Genomic DNA, 23881 nt, shown 5'->3' with positions numbered 1-23881 from the left:
TTTTTTTATATAAATATAATACAAATGCATGTTAAAATTTCATTCAAAAATTGTATTTATGCATCTTCATAATACAATAATTTCGCTAATTATTTCAAACAATAAAATCTGTTAAATTCACAAATTTTTATAAAACAACCGATTTCCTTAAACAGTCATGTTTCAACTAAGTGCAGTCATGTTTTTATATTTTACAGAATTAGTACATACTGCACATAAAAATAAGAAAATGCACAAATTAAAGCATACAATTTTATTATTTCCACTCCTCATAATAAAATGACATTTTTTTTTTTTCAACAAACATTGATATTATTAAATTGATTAAAATTTCCCCAGAAAAGATTTACACATTTCTATATATTGTGCCACGCAAATTTTCTTCCTCTAATAACCTAATAACTGACTTTTCATAAATTACTTTGCATCTATTTAATAATTTTTTAAACATGACGATTTTTTAAAACAAAAATATTTACTTAGAAATTATATGCATAAAGGAAAAGATTTTTACTAAAAAATTATTGTATAGATTTTCAATAGCCTTAACACAATAAACTTTTTCTTTAAAAAATTTTCTATGATGAATTGTATTTAAATATAGTGTCAAGAATTATAACAGTGTGCTTTGACAACTGTTTTAATGCACACACAAATTTAAAATGCCTAAAATGTTGAAATTATATAATTACAGTTTAAGCTTTACACAAAAGACATGCCAACATTTAAAATTTAAATTAATTAAGGATAAAAGGAGTAATTTATAAGTGACTGAATAGTATAAGAGGCTTTCGAATTAAAGTATTAGCTCAATACTCTGAGGTCAGCAAAACCATAGAGAAGGTAGTTTAATAATGTCATGAATAATATGAAATTTTTGTTCCACTTCATGTTTAAAAAAGTGAAATAAAATATTTGAAATAAAAATATATCATCAACCTTCATAAAATTTGTAATAAATTCTCAGATGAATACTTTACTGGAGTAAAACTCAGACAGTCTTGCATATTACAGTCAAAAGTCGTTAATCCGGACTCGTCGGGACTTCAGCGATTCCGGATTATCGATTTTTCCGGATTATAGATCATCAGTTTAAATCTGGTAAAATGGCATGCAGAAATTATAAAATTAAAAATATGAAACCGTAATTTACGAAATAAAAAACAATTATGATCTAAAGAGTATCAAAATTTACAAAAAAAAAAGCTTAATATTTATTTGTTTACTTTATTAAATATTTCTTTCAGTGTAAGTTGTTTAAGTTGCTTCGTTTTTTATGTGATAATACATTCTCTTTAATTCCATAAACAGACATAATTTCTTGTTCAGTTACAAAGTTCCGCTGTTCAAGTCCTGTAATTGCTGTGTCGAGAATACCGACTAACTTGTCAATCGAAATTTTTTCGTTTTCAATAACCTCTGTCACTTTCTTTGCTATTGGAAGCGAATTATAATGACGAGGCATTTGATTTAAATCATATCAAAGCCGGAGTACATCGAGAGGAAATACCACATTTAGTAAGCAATTATGAGCCAAATAAAATAAAAACATCTGCCCTTAAGATAAGGATAGTGTTGACAGATCAACTTCCAATTCATTGCGCTCCGCGGTGTTAAAGATAAACAAAGTTTAGGTAAACAAACGTTAAAGTTTAGATAAAAGAAGGATATGCCTTTATCCAAAGGATATGCCACGTTCCCCCCCCACACACACACACGCAGAGCAGCGTGAAATTGATAAACAGATTTCGGAATGGTTAGATAAACAAATCCTTTATCCTTTATCCATTTTTTGCAGCAATTCCACTTTTTGTTTAATGGACTCCGAAAGATACTTTCCCTTTGTATATCCTTTACATATTAGTAAATATATATCAGAAATTATGTTTGACATAATCGAAAGTTCAAGCTTACTTTTATAAAATTGCTCCAATTCGAAGATTAAGGAACAACGCAATCTGCAACATTAACTAAAATAGATAATTAGATAATTTTAGCTTAGCTTATCCCGTCCGTTATACATTAAACGCGCATTTGTAAATGTATTTTGGGCACGCGCACACGCAAATTCGCAGCCGTAAAGGTCTTACGCGCATGCGTCAACACGACGCATGCGCAGAAAGTTTGTAGCTTTGAGGTCCGGATTATAGATCATTCCGGATTACGGGTGTCCGAATTAACGACTTTTGACTGTACTATATTATATTAGCTTTTATAATATTAAAAAATTATATAAGAATGCAATTCATGCATAATAAATTACTTAACCCTTTGCGGCATGGTGGGTCAATATATGTCCCACCTAATTAATATTTATTTTCTCAGTTAGCAATTTCCGTTAGAAATTTTCTAATCTTTTAAAAATAATCTATTTTAGTTATTATTTTTCTCAGTAGATGTTACTACTATACCAGGGCTTAAGTTTATAAGCAAAAAATATTCAAAATAGGATCACAAGAGTGATATCCCTGTATCTCGCATTTTTCAATATTTTAAAAATTTTGGTATACAGTTTATGATATGTATGATACTTTTTAATATTCAAAAGTACTTTATTTTCAAAAATCTTAATTGTATTCAATATTTTATAACATTAATTTTGCAGTTGAAATAAGTGGGTTAAAATTTGTCCCACCACACACTTGAATTTCCGCTCAATAGATGGCAGCACTCACGATTATTTTTTCTTTTCTTTTTTGCATCTACTTTTTTCGTGATTGCGCGCGCTTTTACATCCGTTGTATGCTCTGATGTGCTAAAATGTCTAGGAAAAAATTAACAACTCAGGAAGCTTTGGATCTTTTTGCTGAATTGCCATCTGATTGCGACTCAAATGCTTCAGATGTCAGTTTCTGATTCAGATGAAATTGAAATCCAGTAGAGAATAACTGAGGTTGAAGTTATTGCTGAAGAAGAAAGGGAAGTAGTCATAATTTGTTTCGCTTTTTAAAGACACAGATGCATCTATGCATGTGGCACTGTAAATATGAATCGGAAGTATCTACCCACAAATTTATGTCAAGAGGATATATAGACTTTTCAGTTAGCGATGATTCAATTTATTGCATAAAATGGAAGGATAAAAGATCCGTTTCTATCCTGTCTTGCCTGGAAAAGGCAACTGAAATGAAAGAAATTAATAGAAAGGAACGAGATGGAAAGACAAAAAAAAAAAAGTACTGTGCCCAAACAGCATTATTTCATACAATAAGAATATGGGATATGTCGACTGATTGATCAACTGAAAGGACTATATGAAATAGACCGCAAAAGCAAGAAATGATGGCACATGATTTTTTTTTTTTTTTTTTACTTTTTAGATGCGAGTATAGTAAACACATTTATTCAAGTTTGTTGGCGAACCTGATCATGATGTAAAAACAATGAAAGATTTTCTCCTCTCAGTTATAGAAGGTCTAATGGCACTTGCAGGCAAAAAAGAGCTGAAAAGAAACCTGAAATCCCCAGTTCAAATAAAAACTAAAAACCCGTTCGTACAACCAGAAAAGAGACTAAAAAAATGTAAGTGAAATGCCAAAGAGAACGAGCAGGAGAAGATGTGCATATTGCAGCATATCGAAAGAAGAACGACAAACGTTTGGATGTGTGAAACATGTGAAGTGCCTCTATGCTTACAAAAGAATGAAACAACATGTTTTTCAAAGTTTCATGAAAAATGACTTTTTTTCAATTTTAATCATATATAAATGTTTTTGAATCAAGTGCCAATTTTAATATTTTATTTAGTATCATATGTACGAGTATCAAATTTTAATCTTAAAATAATATTCAAGAAAATATTTTCTTTTGTTCCTAAAATTTAAAAAGATTAAATATATACTATATGCAAAATGTGCATGTGCAAAATTTTACAAGTCATGCATATATGCAATAAGTACAAAATGCATTTTAGTGTGTTTATTATGAATATTTTAGAATGCACGCTTTATTTTGTTTATTCATTCCACATATGATTTTTTTTCCTGCTATACACCATTTGCTATGAGACATGTGCTAGTTGCATGGTGGGACAAACGGTATCCCACCTTCCACCGTAAAAAATAAAAGCGCAGAATTTTTTTCAAGCCTTAAAGGCACTTAAGTAAGTCCATCTGACTTATTCTAAGGCATTTTTTTAAAGATTAAAATATATTTTAAATATGCGTGTCGCAAAGGGTTAAACCAGACTTAAAAAATTTGACAGAAAGGTATTTTTTTATAAATCTTGTCAGTGTTTTAAAAGAAAGGCAAAGATTTCCTACACAGAATTAAAAGCGTTCTGTTGCAAAGAAATCAGAACTTAGTATTAGTTCTGGTGAATTGGGGGGGGGAGAGTTTAAACATAATTTTGTCTGTATTTTGAATGACAATAATTTTGTCTCGGTCTTTTAGATGGTTTAGTGAAGCATGTGAATCTGAAATTTATGAAAAACTGGTTACACAATTATAATATTTTATTACAAAAAATAATAGTAGGACTGGAAGGGAATTAACTTTTTTCCTTTCCTAGGTATGTAGTGTGAATATGATCTGATTTGCATAATATATTTAGCCACTGAGTGAATAAATTCCTACTAGTGCCAGACCTGGTCAAAAGACATGTTGCCATTCATACATTACTGCATTCATTGCACTGTTTTTTAAATGATTTGTTTATTTTCTTTACAACAACTATGTAATTCTGCAAAACTCAGGAATCATGCAAACATGTGCCACAGAAAGTGGCCTAAAATGCTTGGTATAAGGATGAAGTAACTTCTTTTAGATATGTTGTGGTTTATCTTATTTGGAAAAGTCTAAAAAAATATCATACCAATTTAACCCCAGAACAGCCGAGAGATGGCAGCACATGATTACAGACCACAAAATTCTATCCCAAGATTCTCAAGGAGAGAGTCAGTCGTCGAACGCGCGCGATGGTGCACGTGTGTAGTTTGGAGGTGAAGATGAAATAAAAATTGTTAAGTTTGAAATGTTGAATCTAATTTGATCTTCCTAAATAATTATCATAGATTCTTAACAATGGTGACCCGGCCTTGCAGCAACCAAGCGTTATTGTTTTAAACTAATATTTGCACGGAAAAAAAAAAAAAATTCTCTTTTTTTTTACATATTACTTGGGACTTAGCCACGTGACTGGAAATGACTGAAGGAACAGCAATAATCGGAGCAGTAAAGATACCTGTGTACAACTTCGCCGATCCTTCACTATGGTTCACTATGTGCGAAGCAACATTTGAATTGGGAACACCGAAAGCGATATCGGAGTCTCGCACGAAGTATAATTACATTGTTTCGCACCTGCCCGCCGAAGCCGCATCAATTGTGAGAGATGTAATCAAAGCCCCCAACTCCACGGATCCTTACAATCACATTAAAACTGAGCTAATCAAGCGGTGCGGAGAATCGACGCATCAAGAAATGAAAAAACTCCTCGGCGGCGAACAGTTGGGAGATCGCCGGCCAAGTGAACTCTTACGCATAATGCGACGACGCGCTGAGTCATACAGCATTTCCGATGAACTAATGCTAACTGTTTTTACAGCATATCCCGAGTTTCGTACAGGTCGATACTCGCAGCGAACACGCCTTTAACCTTGGATAAAGCTGCGGAAGTTGCGGATCGTGTCATCGATGTATCACCATCTCCTGTAGCGGTAAGTGCCACAAATATTTGTTCTGCTAATATTTCAGATTCCATTGAAGAACGTTTACTCGCAGAGATAAAAAAATTGCACGTAAGAATCGATAATATCTCGCGTGATCGTCGCCGCACTCGTAGTCAGAATAAATATCGCATCGCGGCTAAAGAGAACGCAGCCCCTCTCAAAATAAAAACAAGTTTGATACCTGTTGGTACCACCTTAAATTTGGTGAGAGAGCTATAAAGTGTACCCCGCCCTGTAAATTTTCAAAAAACGGCCCAGGCGAGGCACAGCGGCGACTACAGCCTTGCCCTCCAATTCTCGTCGCCTTTTTGTTAGAGATGCGCGCACAAATGTCAACTTCCTCATCGACACGGGTTCTGACGTATCTATAATTCCAGCAACAGCATTGCAAAGGCGAAATCGCATCCAAATGACCCTTTCAGCAGCAAACACTACACCAATTTCCGTCTACACTAGCCAAAATCTCTCCTTAGACTTAGGTTTAAGACGCATATTCAGATGGACCTTTCTTGTCGGCAGTGTTTCAACCCCTATTTTTGGTGCAGATTTTTTGCATAATTTCAACTTGATGCCTAAACTCCACACAAAAAGATTAATCGACGGTAACACTAATCTTGGCTCTAAATGCAGTTTACGAGTTAGTGCAATACATTCAATAAAGACAGTATCTGGCGACAGTATATACCATAAATTATTATTAGAATTTCCAGAAATCACAAAACCACCCCGTGCTGACCAAGAAATTAAGCACACAGTAGTGCATCACATCCAAACCACAGGACCTCCCGTCACTGCTAAAGCACGACGTCTTGCCCCAGACCGCCTACGAATCGCCAAAGAAGAATTCCAAAATATGATAGAATTAGGCCACATTCGTCCTTCAAAAAGTAACTACGCATCACCTTTGCATATGGTTTCTAAAAAGGACAGCACGGAATGGCGTCCTGTAGGAGATTACAGAGCCCTCAATGCACAAACAATAAAAGATAATTATAACATTCCTAATATCTTAGATTTTACTTCTGAACTACATGGCTGCAAAATTTTCTCGCACCTTGATTTAATTAAAGCCTATCATCAAATCCCTATACATCCTGATGATATCCACAAAAGTGCTATAATCACCCCCTTCGGCTTATTTGAAAGCTGTCGCATGCAATTTGGCCTATGTAACGCTGCAGCCACATTCCAAAGATTCATCGATGAAGTTACTCGAGATTTAAAATTTGTTTATGCATTCGTAGACGATATATTAGTAGCATCTAAATCTGAGGAAGAGCATATCTCGCATCTAAGAATACTTTTTGAAAGATTGCAAAATTATGGCCTTAGCCTTAAACCTTCTAAGTGTGCTTTTGGTGTTTCCTCAATAAATTTCTTAGGTGTCAAAGTATCTGAAGAAGGAACAGAACCCCTGAAAGATAGAGTAGACTGTATTTTGAATTTTCCTAAACCTACTACCATAATTCAATTAAGACGCTTCTTAGGTCTATTCAATTTCTATAGACGTTTCGTTCCTAGAGCAGCACACATATTAGCACCCTTAAATAAATTTTCAGAAGGTATCAAAAATAATAAAAAGAGCAGAAAACCTAAACAAAACGATCCCAAAGAAACACTTCAATGGTCTGAGGCTAGCGAACAGGCATTTACAGATGCCAAAAATTCACTAGCTACCGCAACTCTTCTTCGTCACCCAATTCCAGGAGCCAAACTTAGTGTTTGGGTTGATGCCAGTGACCTGGCAGTTGATGGTTCCTTGATGCAACTCAACACAATCAACTGGGAACCGATTGCATTCTTCTCTGTTAAGCTCACCAACAGTCAACAAAAATTCTTCACCTATGATCGAGAACTATTGGCCATTTACACTGCGGTGAAGAGATTCCGGCACATGCTCGAAGGTCGGAACTTTATCATTTTCACTGATCAAAAGCCTCTTATCTACGCCTTTAAGCAAAATCCAGAGAAGTGCAGTCCGCGCCAATGGCGTCGACTTGATTTCATTTCTCAGTTTAGCACTGACATTCGTCATACCAGTGGTGTTAATAATAGCGTTGCAGATGCATTATCCAGAATTGAGATAAACAACATCTCAAATTCCTCATTTCTTGATTTTGAAGCCTTTAGTCACGCTCAGAATGCTGATGATTTACAAAATCTGCAAAACAGCAATCATTCACTAGAAATAAAGTCCATGACCAGCCCAGTGTCAGCAACAGAACTCATCTGTGATGTATCAACCGGAATTCCAAGACCTATTGTGCCAGCATCTTTTCGTAAAATAGTGTTTGACCATTTTCAGAACCTCTCGCATCCAGGAACAACAGGATCTTGCAAATTAATTTCTGCTCGCTATGTTTGGCCCAATATGAAAAAGAATATTAAAGACTGGGTAAAAAGTTGTGATGCATGCCAGCGATCCAAAGTTCACAAACACACAAAAACACCTCTGGGTACATTTGCTACACCAGACGCACGATTTTCTCATCTGCATGTGGATTTAATCGGACCCTTGCCTGCTTCAGAGGGCAAAATGTACTGCCTCACCATCATCGACAGGTTCACCAGATGGCCTGAAGTGATACCCATCGCTGATATGACAGCAGCAACAGCATGCAGAGCCTTGTTCGAAGGATGGATATCCCGCTTTGGATGCCCATCTAGCATCACCACAGATCAGGGTCGCCAGTTTGAGTCACCTCTGTTCAGTGAGCTCACACAAATTATGGGAACAACAAGAATTCGTACTACAGCCTTTCATCCCCAAGCAAATGGCTTAGTAGAACGTTTTCACAGAGTCTTGAAAAATTCTTTAAAAGCCCATGAAAACCCAAGATGGACTGAATCATTACCAACAGTTCTCCTTGGCATTCGAGCTGCTGTTAAAACAGACATACAAGCATCAAGTGCTGATCTTGTGTATGGAACTTCACTAAGACTTCCAGCAGATTTATTTTCCCAAAGTGCCCAAAATACAACTCCATCTTATGAGTATGTGCAGAAACTCCAGGCACAAATGCAGCAGTTAAAGCCATTTCCCAACCAAAATCACCAAACAAGAATCTTTGTGCACCCAGAATTGCAAAAGTGTACACATGTTTTCCTTCGTGTGGACAAAATAACACCACCGCTCACTCAACCATATACAGGTCCCCACAAAGTCATAAGTTGAAGCGACAAAGTTATAAAAATATCCATAAATGTCAGGCAAAGCAATGTTTCCCTAGACAGAGTGAAACCTGCATTCATATATAATGATGAAATACAACAAATTCCTCACGAGCATGAACCTAAAGTCCCAGGTAATACTACTGGAAACTCTGTCAACAATTCCAAAACCACAAAATCTGGATGAATTGTGAAATTTAGCAAGAGACTCATCACAGAAATTGGTTAACTTGATCATAATTACTCTTGAGTTACTCGATTTTCAATGTTCATCATATCACAATTATTCTCTACAAATTTCAGAACTGAAAAACCTTTATTTTCATTTATTCATGTCAATTAGATTTAACCTGTATTACTTTATTTTGTTTTCTACTTTTATTTAATTTCATGTATGTAAGTGATTTCAGCAACTGACACAACCCAGCATCCCAATTCCCTTTTGTTTATGCTATGTATGTGTAAATACTGTCGTTCTCTCACTTCGCTTGTTCACTGGGGGGATACTCTTGTTGTGGTTTATCTTATTTGAAAAAGTCTAAAAAAATATCATACCAATTTAACCCCAGAACAGCTGAGAGATGGCAGCATATAATTACAGACCACAAAATTCTATCCCAAGATTCTCAAGGAGAGAGTCAGTCGTCGAACGCGCGCGATGGTGCACGTGTGTAGTTTGGAGGTGAAGATGAAATAAAAATTGTTAGGTTTGAAATGTTGAATCTAATTTGATCTTCCTAAATAATTATCATAGATTCTTAACAGATATTTCACTTGTCACACAGAAAAAGAAAACTCAAAAAATAATTTTCAATTTTTTTCTTAAAATTATCCATTTGCCTTATAAAATAAATATTTAATTAAACTAAATTTTAAAATTTACATTTCCATGTGCATATTATGAAGATTATTATTATTTTATATATACATACTGTATATATAAAATATGTAGACCCAGATTTAGACTAAGCCTCATATACATTTACTTCTCCCCCCCCCCCATTTCTTCTTTCTTGGTCTTGGTTCAATCCACAGTAAAACTGGCATAAATTTTTTTTTATGCCAGTTTTACTGCATCCTTTCCTTTAAAAGTACATCCTTTCCTCGAGTTTCTAACGATGTTTTGTTCCTAATGACCATTTCCTTGTTGCCCTAAAAATATGCTTATTTTGCTAAATGGTTTATCCAGTTCTAACTGTTTGCATGTATCATATAATAACAGAGCTGTGACAGACACATATACTAGTGTTAAAATATTTTGTTCTTGATGTGAAATGCCATTCATGTTACAATACTGAGGATAATAAAATTTACATGTCTTTTTTTTTATTATATGCTTGCCTACCTACTGAATTTAATTTTATATTATCATTTTTATTTTTCAAAATTGTATTTTAGAACGCCCCTCTCATTCTTTAACTTCATTTTTCTTTACTTTGAAATTCTTCATTTGAGACATATACAATTTCCTCCAATTTTAGTACAAAATCGAGGGGAAAAAAAAAGTACCTGGAAAATCTCAGTAACGATGGTGAGGTCGAAATTAAGTTAGAAATTAAGCAATTCATTTCACAGCTGCATTTTCAGCAGTGAAATTTCTTTTAAGGGTCAAAAATGTTACAACTATTAGGTGTTTTGTTAGAAATATTCTGTGTTTTAATAAATAAATGCATTATTTTCTTGACGAAAAGGAATTTCTTATAATGCTTTGTATCCATATTGTTAATTACTGGACATGCATTTGTTTTTTTATTTAATTCAGTTGGGGAAATATTCAACCACATTTTTCTGTATATCTTGCATAGAGATTGCTCATATTTAAGGTTTTCATAGATGCTAACTCTACTGGTTTTCAATCACGTTACAAAAATCTCCAGTTTTTGAGATTTCATTGTTGACAGCTGTGGATTTTCTTCAGATGAAAAATAGACATTTTTATGACTTTATTGTTTATCAATTATTTTTGTATGCTTTTGTAATTTTTTTATTATTAAAATATTTTCCCTTTTACAAAGTTCTAAACTTTTTCTTTTTTCAGATTCACCTCACCGATGATATCGGAACAACATTATTGATGTTTGTTGTATTCAGATCTGCTTTCGACGAAATAAATTCAGGTAGTGAAAAATATTCATATGCAGATTTATTTACGCTCTTCATAGAACGGGGATGTGACGTTGATGCCACTAGGTTGGGTAGTACTGTTCTTCACTTGGCAGTTATCGAAAAACAGGAAATTTTAGTGCGAAAATTGCTCATTTCTGGAGCTGAAATCGACAGGCGTGATGAGTATGGTTTTACCCCATTGTTCTATGCATGTAAAAGAGGTAGCCAGAGATTTGTGGATTTACTTATAATTGCTGGTGCTAAATTATGCACACAGAATTGGAGAAATAATTTGATAATCTCTGGAAATGAAGAAAGCATTAAGATGCTTATATATATAAATGATAAATCCAAGCAGTGTCATACGCTGGAAAACTTGTGTTACATTAGTATCAGGAAAAGACTTCAGAATGTAGAAAGAGATGCCTTTCAACTGGGTTTACCTCCATTATTAATAAGACGCTTACAACTCAAAGACTGTTCTAATTATGTATGATGTACTGAGTTGTAAAGTTTAATAAAGGGTAAAATATTGCGAAGTATGCATTTTCCTTTTTTGAGGGGGCTGAAATAACACTTCTTTTATTATTTTACATTCTTACAATATTTGCTGTCATAATTTATAAAAGTTGCGCTATATCTATAGTATAAACAAGCAAGAAGAAAGGTGTGCATATATCATATGTTAACAACGAAACAATGCACAAATGGAAAAGTTTGTAACCCAATAAAAGCACTTTTGTTATAAATAACACCAAGCAAGAAATAACATTTGCATGGAAGGAAAGCTTTTTTAGAATTATATTTAAATTATCTGCGACAATAAAAGCATGATCAAGTTTTCTTGCCAATTAACAGAACCAGTCCAGTCCTCCTGTATACAGATTTGGGAGATATTTTAAAATTTTATTGCCTTTTAGTCCACTTTCACATTACTTTGATTACCATTAAAAATTAACATGAGTCCGGCCTCTGAAAATTTACATCTTATTCAAAAATTACAAATCTTTGGATAAGATTACAATCACAGATACAAATCTTGTTCAAAGAGTTGAAGTTATATATTTAATTATTTATATGACTTATCGTTATTATCGTTGCTAGAATATTTTATTTTGATAATTATATTTTACTTTTATTGGAGCTGGAATAATGATTGCAGTTTGTGTTTTCCAGCAGTTAATTAATTAAACTAAAAAAGTATTGCTTCTTATCATCTTTCGTTTTTTAATATAACCGTTACATGAAATTAATTCAGTTTCAGAATCCTTACTTCTTCAGAAATATTTGCAAGAAATTTCTGAAACAAAGTATACAAATGATTTCAAATGCTAAAAACTGAAAAATTCGAATAACTAGATAAATAATTATAAAATAATACAGCAAACAATTTTTAATGCCTAATCTTTTATACCTAATTCATTTTTAAAGCATCAACAGTCCAAGTCTTCTCAATTTTACTCACAAGATAAATATGTATTACTATTATTTTGGCGTGTGTTTTGGGGTTTGGCTGTATTATGAAACGCTAATACCACACAACGTAAATTGTTGGTACATCACATGATATTCTTCCGAGATGTGAAGAACACAAGTCCGGCCCACTCAGTCTCTTTCGTGCAAGGTCCAAAGAAGCCACTATTGAGATTGATGGAAGAAATTTTTTTTTTGTTAAAGTATATTTTGCCAAACAGATCTCTTCTAAATATCTGATATCACGTAATAGAAAATAAGGTAGAAAAGAAATCTCATAGTCTTCTGAATAGAAGCTCAACGTTAAGATAGGATAATCATTCTTTTTATAAATAACAGAGGTCGCTTTCAACACAAGTGCCTCAACAAATCACTTCGCTGTTAGTTTTCTATCGCTGATATCTGTCACCGTTTTTCCTTTATACAGAACAACATGTCTCAGGTATTATAATTATGATACTAAAAAGATTTTTTAGAAAGTTTTAGCATTCATCCAATAATCATGTAAATCACAGCTCAAAATAGCTCTTTAAGCTAAATCATTTAATAACAGGTAGCACATTGAAATTCGGACTGTCTCGTTTAACTAACCAAAACCCTCAAGTAACTCGAAACTCTCCTTCCCTCCGAAAAAGCCAACAGTAGAAACATTTCTAAGAAAACGACTCATGTTCCATATACAGAAATTTTGCCTGGGACCTAATAATAATTTAGAGTTGCTCTCTGAGTGTCATGTTTGTTTATACTCTTTTAAATTTTGTTCCACATAAATGTTTCCTCAGAATTGTTACAACATTAAGCATTTCCCCCCCTAACTCTTATTCAGGTTCACCTGGCTCTAGAACTTAACAGCAGAAACTCAGTATAATCACGTATGTGTCAAAGTACTAATTACATCTCACTTGATATGAGCTGGTAAAGCGCGTGGAATGAAACGATATTTAAGATAGTAGGTGCTTGGAAATTTATATCGTTGGTCCTTTGGTATTTAATTAGGAAAATTCTCAAAGATCCATTGTGGAAGTATTTCAGATTACTGAGAATTACCTGCTATGTGCAGTATCCTTATATCTGCATCAAGGTATATAACAGGCCCTTTAATTTCTCTTTCAAAGTTTCCATGTAAACGTGGATTGCAGATAAAATTCAACTAGTTTCAAAAGAATAAAACTTGCAAATTTATTTTGAGACTAGCGGAAGTACAAGTTGGATTGAGAGCAATGCATCTAACAGCACAGATCTGTAATACCGCTATAATCCTTCTCTAAAAACGATAAAAAAAAGTACAATTCACATTCATACATTTTTCAGTCTGATGCGATATGGAACCCACATAAAAATTTTCGATAGAAAAATAAGCTAATTCTGTTTCATTATATCAGCAACAATGGCACGCAGTTTTGAATGATTTTTGTTTTTCTTATCAAATAGTCCTAAAAGCTTAATTTCCATTCAATATTTCACCTATAATTAATTTTAGTTGATTAAATGTGGCAAAATCTTGACCTTTATTCATCAGAAATTAATAACATGAACAAACAAACATACATTCTTCTTTATATGTATAGATTTTGTAAAACTTACAAATTTTTATTAAAAAACTCCATGATTTGAAAGCGAGCGGTAGCAACACTTCGAAATAAAGCATTTTTATCTCCAAAGCTCGAGACTGTTGCCACTCGGAAAAATGTGTGTGAAAATCAGCGCTTTCAGAGTTTCTAATTAGTATGTCAGCTGATTAAATTCGAAAGAAGATGGAACCAGTCGAAATGGCTTACCACGGATTTTTGGAATCGGGAATAATGTATTTAATGTTTGGCAATTCTATTTTTATTTCATTGTCAAACTTAGAAATTTTTTATTAATAATCTCTAGGACTTGATTGCGAGAGGGTTGCCACTCGGAAATATTAGGGCGAAAATTATCATTTTCCCAAGTTTTTAATTACTATCTCTGATATTAGCTACTTCATTTTGGAAAAAAGTGGTGGTCGACCTTTGCAAGACCCAGAAAACAATTGTAGAAAGTTTGGTGAGAAACGCACAAATTTTCTTCTTTATATATATAGATGGTGTGAAAACAGAGTTGTTGTGTTATCCAGCTACATTGACCTATGAGCAGCCGTGCAATAATGATGCTGAACACTGGTACTTCGACCTGAGCTCGATTCTAGACAGACGGGCTGATTGCATCGGCGTTTTCATGATTTGTCTACTGTTTAAGGAATATACTAGCTAGTTTCCCTTAAAACTCCTTCCAAGAAGACATTTCCCCTTAGGCAGACAACCCATGCATGTTTTGTCGTAATCAAATAATATACATATTATGTTACACAAATCATTTTGCCAGTGGGTATATTTTTGTCTTAAAGATATAAATTGAACGAATAGAAAACCTCATTACTTGCAACCGTAATGTATAATCAATACATTGTAAATAAAGGTTTCTCTTCAACAGACTTTCTTCAACTACATATAATTAAGTAAATATTTATTTGCTTGTATAATACACTGCTGACAAAAAATTGACAAGAAATGCAATTTTGAACGTTAAATAAGTACTTGAATTTCATTGCCATTGCAGAAAGGAATACTGAAGTATCATACAATATTATCAACGCAACTGGATATTCTTCACAACTACACATCAACAGCATTCAGGGCAGAGATACTTTCTTGATTTGAAAAGATGTGTCAAATAATGTTGCATCTTGAAATTTTCCAAAACAGATAAATACGTCATCTTGAAAGACCCAAATAGAATAAAAGTATTGTTTTAAAGCTGAGAAATGTAAACTTAAAGTACATGGGCATTTGGCGTTAAAAACTATAAACGGCGAATCACTTTTCAAATTGTTCCCACCCAATATTATCGCCCTATATTATATTTAAAGAAATTAAATAGTGAAGAATCTGCATAAATGTATGTATATTCCTCGCACTGTAAAATAGCGTAACCTAAAGCCATTGAAATTTGGAATAACGTAATCTTCCATAGAATATGGGCATGTGGAAGCCCTAGTTTGAATTTGAAATTTGTTTTATTATCAATTTCTTGTTCAGAAACACTTCAACGTGTTATTGACCAAAACACTAAACGATTTGAAGCAAGTAGTGGCAACACTGTGCGAAAGAAAAACATTTTTATCTCCAGGGCACGAGACTCTGTATCGGAATTTCTAAAGATATACTCATTTAAAAATTATTTTGTGATATTGCTGTTGAACTGAGTTTCATGGTTTGAATACAAAGAACATGATATTTAAAAAATAAGGAAAACGTTAAAAAAGTAATTTAACGCAATTAAATTTTTAATTAATTTAAAATCTGAAACCTTTGAATTTTTTTTCTTACTGCTTTTAACCTTTTTTCCACTTTTCACTTCACCATATTTCTTCATTCGCCTCATATACTGGTGATTATTTTATTGTCGGCACACATATGCAGTTTCCAGTGACATAATAATTGTTACTAACGCTGAATACTGTAATTTTTTTATTTCATTTTACGTAATATTGACTTTCATAGACTAATATGGTCTTTCGTTGTGTTTTGCATCGGAACGCATATATATTATACGAATCACAGCCAACTTATAAGGAGATTTTGAAGTATAGAAGATATTCCTCGTTGAAATCGTCTCTGTTAAAGACAAGTCTGAAAATGCGAATGTCGTCCGTTTTCAGACATACAAAGATAAATTTTGAAACATTTTAGAAAATTATCAAACAGTTTTGAATCGAGCATGAATAGTTATTCCTATAAGTTATTGTACAAAACTAAGCGGAGAGATTCCAGATGAACGTTAAAATAACCAAAGAAATAGTAGAGCAGGTATTAGTGCAATCGCGATGCGCGTGTGAAGGGTCGCAGAAATATGGCTCCACACTTAACCATTGCGGTCGCAGTTCAAAGCTGGGTTTCAGCATAATAAACCTCATACAAATGGCAACCACTTCAATCGAAATGAACATTAATTCATTATTTTCTCAAACTTCGAAAGTAACTCAAATTTTATGGGGTCTAATCATTGCCGCTGAATTTATTATAATGTTTTATGTATAAAATGTCAAACATGTCAGCAAATTAACTCGATGTTGCTGCCATTACTTTAATGTAGGGTTCTTCAACCCGTAGCCCGCTGAAGGTGTTTTAGTGGCCCCACATTTGAATTTGAAGAAACATTGAAGAATTTTTGATTTCAAGAAAACTTGCCTTGTCAGCTTTTTCTCGTAAAAAAAAAATCCCTCCTATTCTTGATATTTAAAACATTTTATTGACATGCCTCATATTATTTGAGGTAAAATTTTCTGAAAATGACGAATTTTAGGCAGTTTGCCTTATTTGCAACGGCAGTGTATCTGTGATGAAGGAATACAACATTAAGAGATATGATACTAAGCACAGTGAGACACATTCTGCACTGGAAGGTCATTTTCGAAGTGATAAGGTGAGTGAATTAAAATCAAAACTAAATTTTCAGCAGTCTTTCTTCACCACAGCGAATAAAGAATATGAAAATAGTGTTCGTGTTAGTTACGTAATAGCAGAAAAATTGCTAAGGGTGGAAAACCATTTTCTTATGGAGAATTTCAAAAGAATGTCTTCAGAGTGCAGTTGATGTACTTTGGCTTTCGAGTCATATCGAATATTAGCTTGTCTGGTGTGACAGTAGCCAAGCGCATATAGGATCTCGTAAGAGATATATTCAGAAAATTAAAATGTAAATGCAAAAAATTTGAGTCTTATTCTGTAGCGATAGATGAATCGACAGATGCAACAATTTAGATATTGCACAAGTAACCATTTTTATTCGTTGCGTTGATAGAGACTTCACAATAGTAGAGGAATAAGCCAGAGTTGTTGCACTTAAAAGTACAATACGAGGAATGGATTTATATTCCAGTCTGACACAAACTTTGGATAAATGTAATGTTGACTTCGGTAATATATCTGCTATAACCACGGATGGTGCTACATCTATGACTGGAGACAAAATGAAATTAAGAACATTACTCATATCTCATATGAAGGCTAGTGGAAATAATACTATGATGATTTTCCACTGCATCATTCTTCAAGAAAATTTGTGCAAGAAGTTATTCTCAAACTTTGAACAATGTGATGAGTGTTGTTGTAAAAGTGGTTAATTTCATTCGGTCTAGAGGACTTAATCACAGGTAATTTGAACAGTTCTTGATTGATTTGGAAGCTGAATATGGTGATGTTGTGTATTATGTGGAAGTACCTTGGTTGAGGCCACTCTTGCTTGATCTTGTCCACTCTTGAAGAAAGATGCTTCAGCGTCTGTTTTGTTTGAAGAGCGAAATTCAACAATTCATGGAATCTAAAGGAAACTCTATTCACGAGTTCAGTGATGAGATATGGTTGAGAGACTTTGCATTTCTTGCAGACATTGCAGGTCATCTCAATGATATGAACTACCGCTTACAGGGAAAAGATCTACCTATATTAATTTAGAAGTCAAACAACGAAAATCAGCGTTATATTTTCAAATATCGCAGGACTAGTTTCGATGGTTTTACCGAACCATCATATTCAGCTGCAAAAGAGCAAATGAACGAGATAAGATATAATGACAACATAAGACAAGAAAAGCCAGGACAAGAAACAAGCTACTGGCGCCATCTGTTGAAGAAACCAGAACTAAAACATAGTTTCTTTAAAGGCTGAAGGCAAGTGGATTGGAATCAGGGTCATTAACTAGAACAGAAAGATTTTTTTAATGTGAAATGCCTCTAGAAAATCCAGTTCACCAATGGAAGATGCTTTTTGAATAATTTTGGCAGCAGAAACATTTAAATTGTGATTTTCATACCAACAATGTTGGGCAACAGAAGACTTCTGTGTTTCCTTTTTCCTAACATATGCCTCATGTTCTTTAACGCGAAATTTTAAGGCTCTCTTAGTTTGGGCGATGTAATTTAAACCAAACTGGCAAGGAATCCTATAAATACCCCAGGAATTCATATCCGGAATGGGGTCCTTGAGTATAGAACTCGGAATTTTATTGATCGGAGAATAAATGACCCAAAAGTCAATTTTCTGCAAAATACGTGCAACCTTATAGCCAATTGATGGAAAGAAGGGAATGGCAACAGAATTTTTATAATCTCCTAAAACAAGAGTGGGCTTTTTTGTGTGTTGAGATGAGAAGTTTTTAACTGCTTCATTAATAATGTTGGGTGAAAAGCCCCTGTCAATAGCTATCGCTTTTAAATAATTTAGTTCTTCATCAAAGGATAGTTTGGAGGAGCAAACTTGAAGAGCCCGGAAAACATAGGAATAAAATGAAGCTAACTTTTGTTTAGTCGGATGACATGATTTGAAGTGAGGTGGAAGGCTTCAGTAAACCGTAGTACTGAAGATGGATGTGTTTTGCGTGACTAGAGTGTCGAGAAACGGAAGAGATTTTCAAGTCTCAAGTTCAAAAGTGAATTGAATAGCAGGATCAATGGAATTCATTGTTGAAAGAACTTTATTTAAATCATCTTTATTACCTTCAAACAGGGTAAAAGTATCGTCTACTATATTTGTTCGACGTTTTATTGCGTCTTAATTAAAAGATCTACTTGTTCATAATCTTTGTTATATTGTAAAAAGCTTTTAATACAAAATTAATCCTCTGGGAAAGTCAATAGTTAAATAAGAATCCCACTCACTTTTCTAAAATTGGTGGAGTGTGCAAAGAACTCTACAGCGTGGAATACAAATAATTATGTACAATGCATTTCAAATTTCAATTCAAAAGCAGATTTTGTGATTTTCGTAAAAATGAAATTAGATTGTTCTCCTTACCATTTTCAGTAGACGTTGCAAGTGTTTCACCTGAACTTCAATTAGAATTTATAGATTTAGAGTGTGACTGCAGTAAAACACAAGTTTCTTGAAAATCCTACACTAATTAATTTTTATTCGAAGTACGTGACCGAAGACAAGTATCCAGGGAATTCGTAAACATACACACTTCTTGTCTTCTTTCTTTGGCAGTACCTACATATGTGAACAGCTCTGTAGTAAAATTAAAATCCTAAAATCGAAAACAAGAACACGGCTGACAAACAGACATTTGGAGGAAACTCAGCAAGACAGATTAAACCGGATATTGAAGCTCTAATCAAGCAAAAACAACGTCAAATTTTACTTTAAAACTAAAGTATCTACCATATCCCGCCAGTAATGTAATTTGTTTTCTTTTTTTATTGTAAATGCATTTTGTAACATCGTTCCGTACAATCATCTTTACGCTTTTTTTTTCATAGTTAAAAAAAAGTTCCAAAACGTTTTAATTCAATTTCCATTTGATGTTTTGGTTCCAAAAAGTCATATATATATATATATATATGTGCAAATCTGTAACACTATATCTTTGGCTAGAATGAGTTATAGTCTTACAAAACAAAGCTCCCTTTTTTATAAATTTTCAGACTACACTATTTTTTTGTCAGACACGTGGCCAGCGGATCTTTATGAATTTATCCATGTGGCTCTCAGGCGTGAAACGTTGAAAACCCCTACTTTAATGGAAACATGAAATAATACAAAATTTTAATTTCTTAAATAAATGTTTGATTTTTCTTATCAGATATCGTAAGTGACAGGCAGTGGCGGCTTGCCATATGGATCAGGCAAATGACTGATTTGCAAGTTCATCATTAGATGTGGGAATTAAAGCAAATATGTGGAAATATATTAGTAATTAATTTATCTAGCTTAATGAGCTGCATGAGGTCTTCAGGTGGAGAGGTAAAGTGTGATATTCTTTGGGGAGGAAATCCCATCAGTCATGAAGTTCGTAATTTCTTGATCCAGAGGGTTGTTAGCTGGAAAAACGTTTGGCTTGAACTGATTTTTGAGAGAGTTGGCAAAAAGCTCTGCTTTTTCTTAATCAGTGCAAGCAGTATTCTTGTTTCTGGCAAATATTTTAAAATTTAATGGGGACAGCTAAAGGTTTTTCTTTGAAAGGAAATATAAGCAGTATTGATATTTGAAATCACTTTCAAACTTCTATACAGTTAAATGTTTGATATAAACACTCTATTCACTTCTCAACCCATAGTAAACATGTTTCAGTCAAAGAAAAATAATCTGCGAAATTATTTTAATTGTAGATATTGGAAAAAGTAATTCTTCCATAAAACAAAAAATATTTTAGATTCCCATTTTTAATGACTTTACATGGAAAAGAACATTACCATCTTATAAAAGCATGTCATATATCAGTATAATATAAAAATTCACTTTCCTAGAAGGACATAAAATCTGCAAAAATTTCCAATGCTGTTATTTTATTTATTTTAGATATCATAGACCAAGAAGAAATTGCAGCATCTCAGATGCTCATTTAAATCGTCAAATCGTTTTTCCTAGAGAACTACAGTAGTCCCTGAATACAGTTGCAATACATTTTGCAACTGTATTAAAAAAAAATGGCACTCAAAAGTCAAATTTAGCATCATGTAAAACAAAAAAGTCTGTTTTTAGCATGCAAAAATTCATAAATTCAATTCAACTCAATAGAAAAAGACTTCCATAAAGGATTTAAGAAAAATGTCTTATTTATGCAGTTAGGAAGCATCTTGTGTCAAATCATAGTCCTTTCTCAGCACAAGGGACAAAATTAATTTAATAACAAAGGAATTCTGGAATGCTTGTTGCTAGTTTATGAAAGATTCCCTATTAACGCAATTTGAAATTGAAATTAACCAGGCCTTTTCTAAAAAGAGTTTGTTATTGAGAAAAGATGGAAAAATTACTATTCCAAACGTTTAGCTTATAAAAGAAAGCTGTTCATGAAAAGTACAAAAAGAAAAAGTTAAAATAAAGTATTAATTTTACCCAGGTCGCTCCTTGGAGGCACATTTTGTGTCTCAGTCCCAACTCGAGGGGACATCGGTGGTGTCTCCTCTGGATCCTCACATCACCTCCTACGCCACCAGGTTTTGAAACGACAGGGAGTCTAACATCCTGCCTGGCCTAAATTACACAGTATTATATTATAATTCGTTTAAACAGAAGAATTTGTAAAGAATACTGTTCAGCAATTGTAAAAACTACAATATGAATTATAATAACATTAATACATACTCTTTTCTTACAGAAATACTCAATGGATCAAGAAAATAGTTAGCATCATAGAAATTAGAGATGAATTTATTAGTCCAAATGGGCCAATAGTCTTGAAATGCAATTTTTATGTTATTTTACTTTAACACATTTACTAGCCTATGGCCATTCGAAAAAATACAAGATAATTATGTTTTAAAGTTATTTGGTCTCCTACTGATGAATAAACTAAGACATTAAGAAACAGATTAATAATATTAATAACAAAGCAATAGATTAATTTTTTTAACTTTTGAATATAATTCAGTTAAATAAAAATTCACAATATAGCTAATTTAAAACATTTAATTCATGCAGAATTATTTATAATATATATTTTCTCCCTTTTTAGGTATAACCATTGTTCCCATGTTAGTCTAAACGCATATTCATCTAGCTGCTAGCACAGACTCTTCATCTAGTAATGCTACCGAATGCCAAAGATTCATGTTACAATCTCGAAGCATAGGTCACTTCCATAACGTTCAATGAATGGTTTCTAAACATATTTGTTCCAGATGTCAAAAATTATTTAAGTAAAAAGGGATTGCCTTTTAAGACTCTTCTTTTAATTGAAAATGCGACTATTCATCTTCAAGATTTACAACACAAAAAATAGAAATTGTCTTTTTACCCAAAAAATACAACTTCCTTATTACAGCCATTGAATCAAGTAATAATTCCGACTTTTATGACATTGTATATCAAACAAACCTTTGGGTATATTTGAGAAAAAATGGAGAATGATGAATCTCTTACACTTATGGATGGCTTGGAAGAAATTTACAATCTTACATTGTGTTAAGCATGTTGGACTGCCATATACTGAGATTAAACAATCAATGCTCAACGCATGCTAGAAAGCAATATGGCTGGATGCTGCTAAAGATGAGAATGATAGATTTCCATTAGAGTATGAATATTCTCAGATCACTAAATTGGCCCAAACTATAGGAGGAGAAGGTTTTTGAGGATTTAGCTCAAGCACATATTGAAGAAAAAATGGTTGACGAAGAACTAAATGAGGATGAGTTAACATGATTCCCGAAACAAATAAACATGACGAAGACCAATTCGTACCAGCTGCATTCACAGCTAGAGTCATCAGCGTAGGACTTGAATTGGGAAGAAAATTAGGTATCATTTTTTGCAATATGACGCAAATGTTGAACGAGCTCTTCGATTCCAATAGCAGCTTAGTAAGAGTTTAAATCAATATGAGGATGTTTACAAAGATTTAGGGGAAAAAATGATAGTATTTGTTTATAAAGCATAATTTTAAGTTTTAATATTTTGGCAACATTGATAGTAAATTGTAAAATGAATAAGTTAAAAATGTATCTGGAAGACGGAGAGTTTCATTATAACTTTCAGAACATTAATGTTGTTTAGGCTTAACAAAATCGCCAATTTCTCTAAGAGAAAAATTAGACTTGTATTATAATTAGTGAATATAAATCAGAAAATATGGCATATAATATGATAAATTTGAGTCATACAGAAAAATTAAGTGATGATAATTATTTTATTTGGGCCAACAGAATTGAAAGTGAATTAAAAAGTTTAAAAATATGGAGAAGTATGATAGAAGCTGATGAACCACCAAAACCATATAAAAAGGATGATGTTAATTTCGAAAATGAAATAAAAACTTGGGAAATATGGGATGATAATAACGCGATAGCAAGAAATATAATGAATCAAACTATGACAGCTCCACAAGCGTTAAAACATGCGAATGAAAAGAACGCAAAGAAGTTATGGGAGAAAATCAAAAATGAAATGGCGGCAAGAACAGACATTTCATTCATTTGGTGTATTTAATTATGGCAAAGCACACTAGGGCTATCTGCCTAAGAGGAGGGATGCCTTCGTGGAGAACTTTCTAAGGGAAACTGGCTCGTATACATGTTACACATGGGGAAAACCACGAAAACGCCCATGCAGCCAGCCGGTTCGCGGGATTCGAACCTCGGACCGAACTACCAGTGTCCAGCGACTTTACTGCTCGGCTGCTGGTGGGCCCACAGCAAGAACAGAAGATATTCAAATCAAATGTAGAATAGAATTAGTTCAACTGAAAATGACTCAAAATGAATCAGTAGATGATTATATGAATAGAGCTGTAATTCTAAAGTAAAAGTATTCAAGTTGGAGATGAAATAAGAGATAAAGAATTAATTTACTTCATACTAGAAGGACTTAGAAAGGAATTTGATGTTAAAATTATTAAAAGCAATAAAGAGAAAGATCTAGCTTCAATTAGACAAGCTTTAAAAGAAACAGAAGGAAAAAATAAACAAAGAGGAAAAGAAATAGAAGTAAGTTCTAAGGCAA

At 33.2% G+C, this 23881-nt stretch overlaps 1 protein-coding gene and 1 pseudogene across 2 annotated transcripts in view; one reads left to right on the top strand and one right to left on the bottom strand.

Moving 5' to 3' along the window:
- The window catches only part of LOC146995805 (charged multivesicular body protein 5-like), a 216213-nt gene that overhangs the window by 81435 nt on the left and 110897 nt on the right, over positions 1-23881 (bottom strand). The window contains exon 3 of one of the 2 annotated variants that reach the window (XM_085821817.1): positions 21278-21415. The exons of the other annotated variant lie outside the window; for it this stretch is intronic. Within the exon in view, the coding sequence (XP_085677943.1) occupies positions 21278-21415 (138 nt within the window). The remainder of the gene's footprint in view (positions 1-21277; positions 21416-23881) is intronic. 2 annotated transcript variants of the gene reach the window in all.
- LOC146995807 (uncharacterized) lies at positions 4341-5888 on the top strand (annotated as a pseudogene).

Source organism: Stegodyphus dumicola, chromosome 8, assembly GCF_044657685.1.
Source record: "Stegodyphus dumicola isolate Sdum_Otavi_A_Nest chromosome 8, ASM4465768v1".
Lineage (NCBI taxonomy): Eukaryota > Metazoa > Arthropoda > Arachnida > Araneae > Eresidae > Stegodyphus > Stegodyphus dumicola.
The sequence above is the reverse complement of the archived record's forward strand: the minus strand, read 5'-3'. Positions and strand labels throughout refer to the sequence as shown.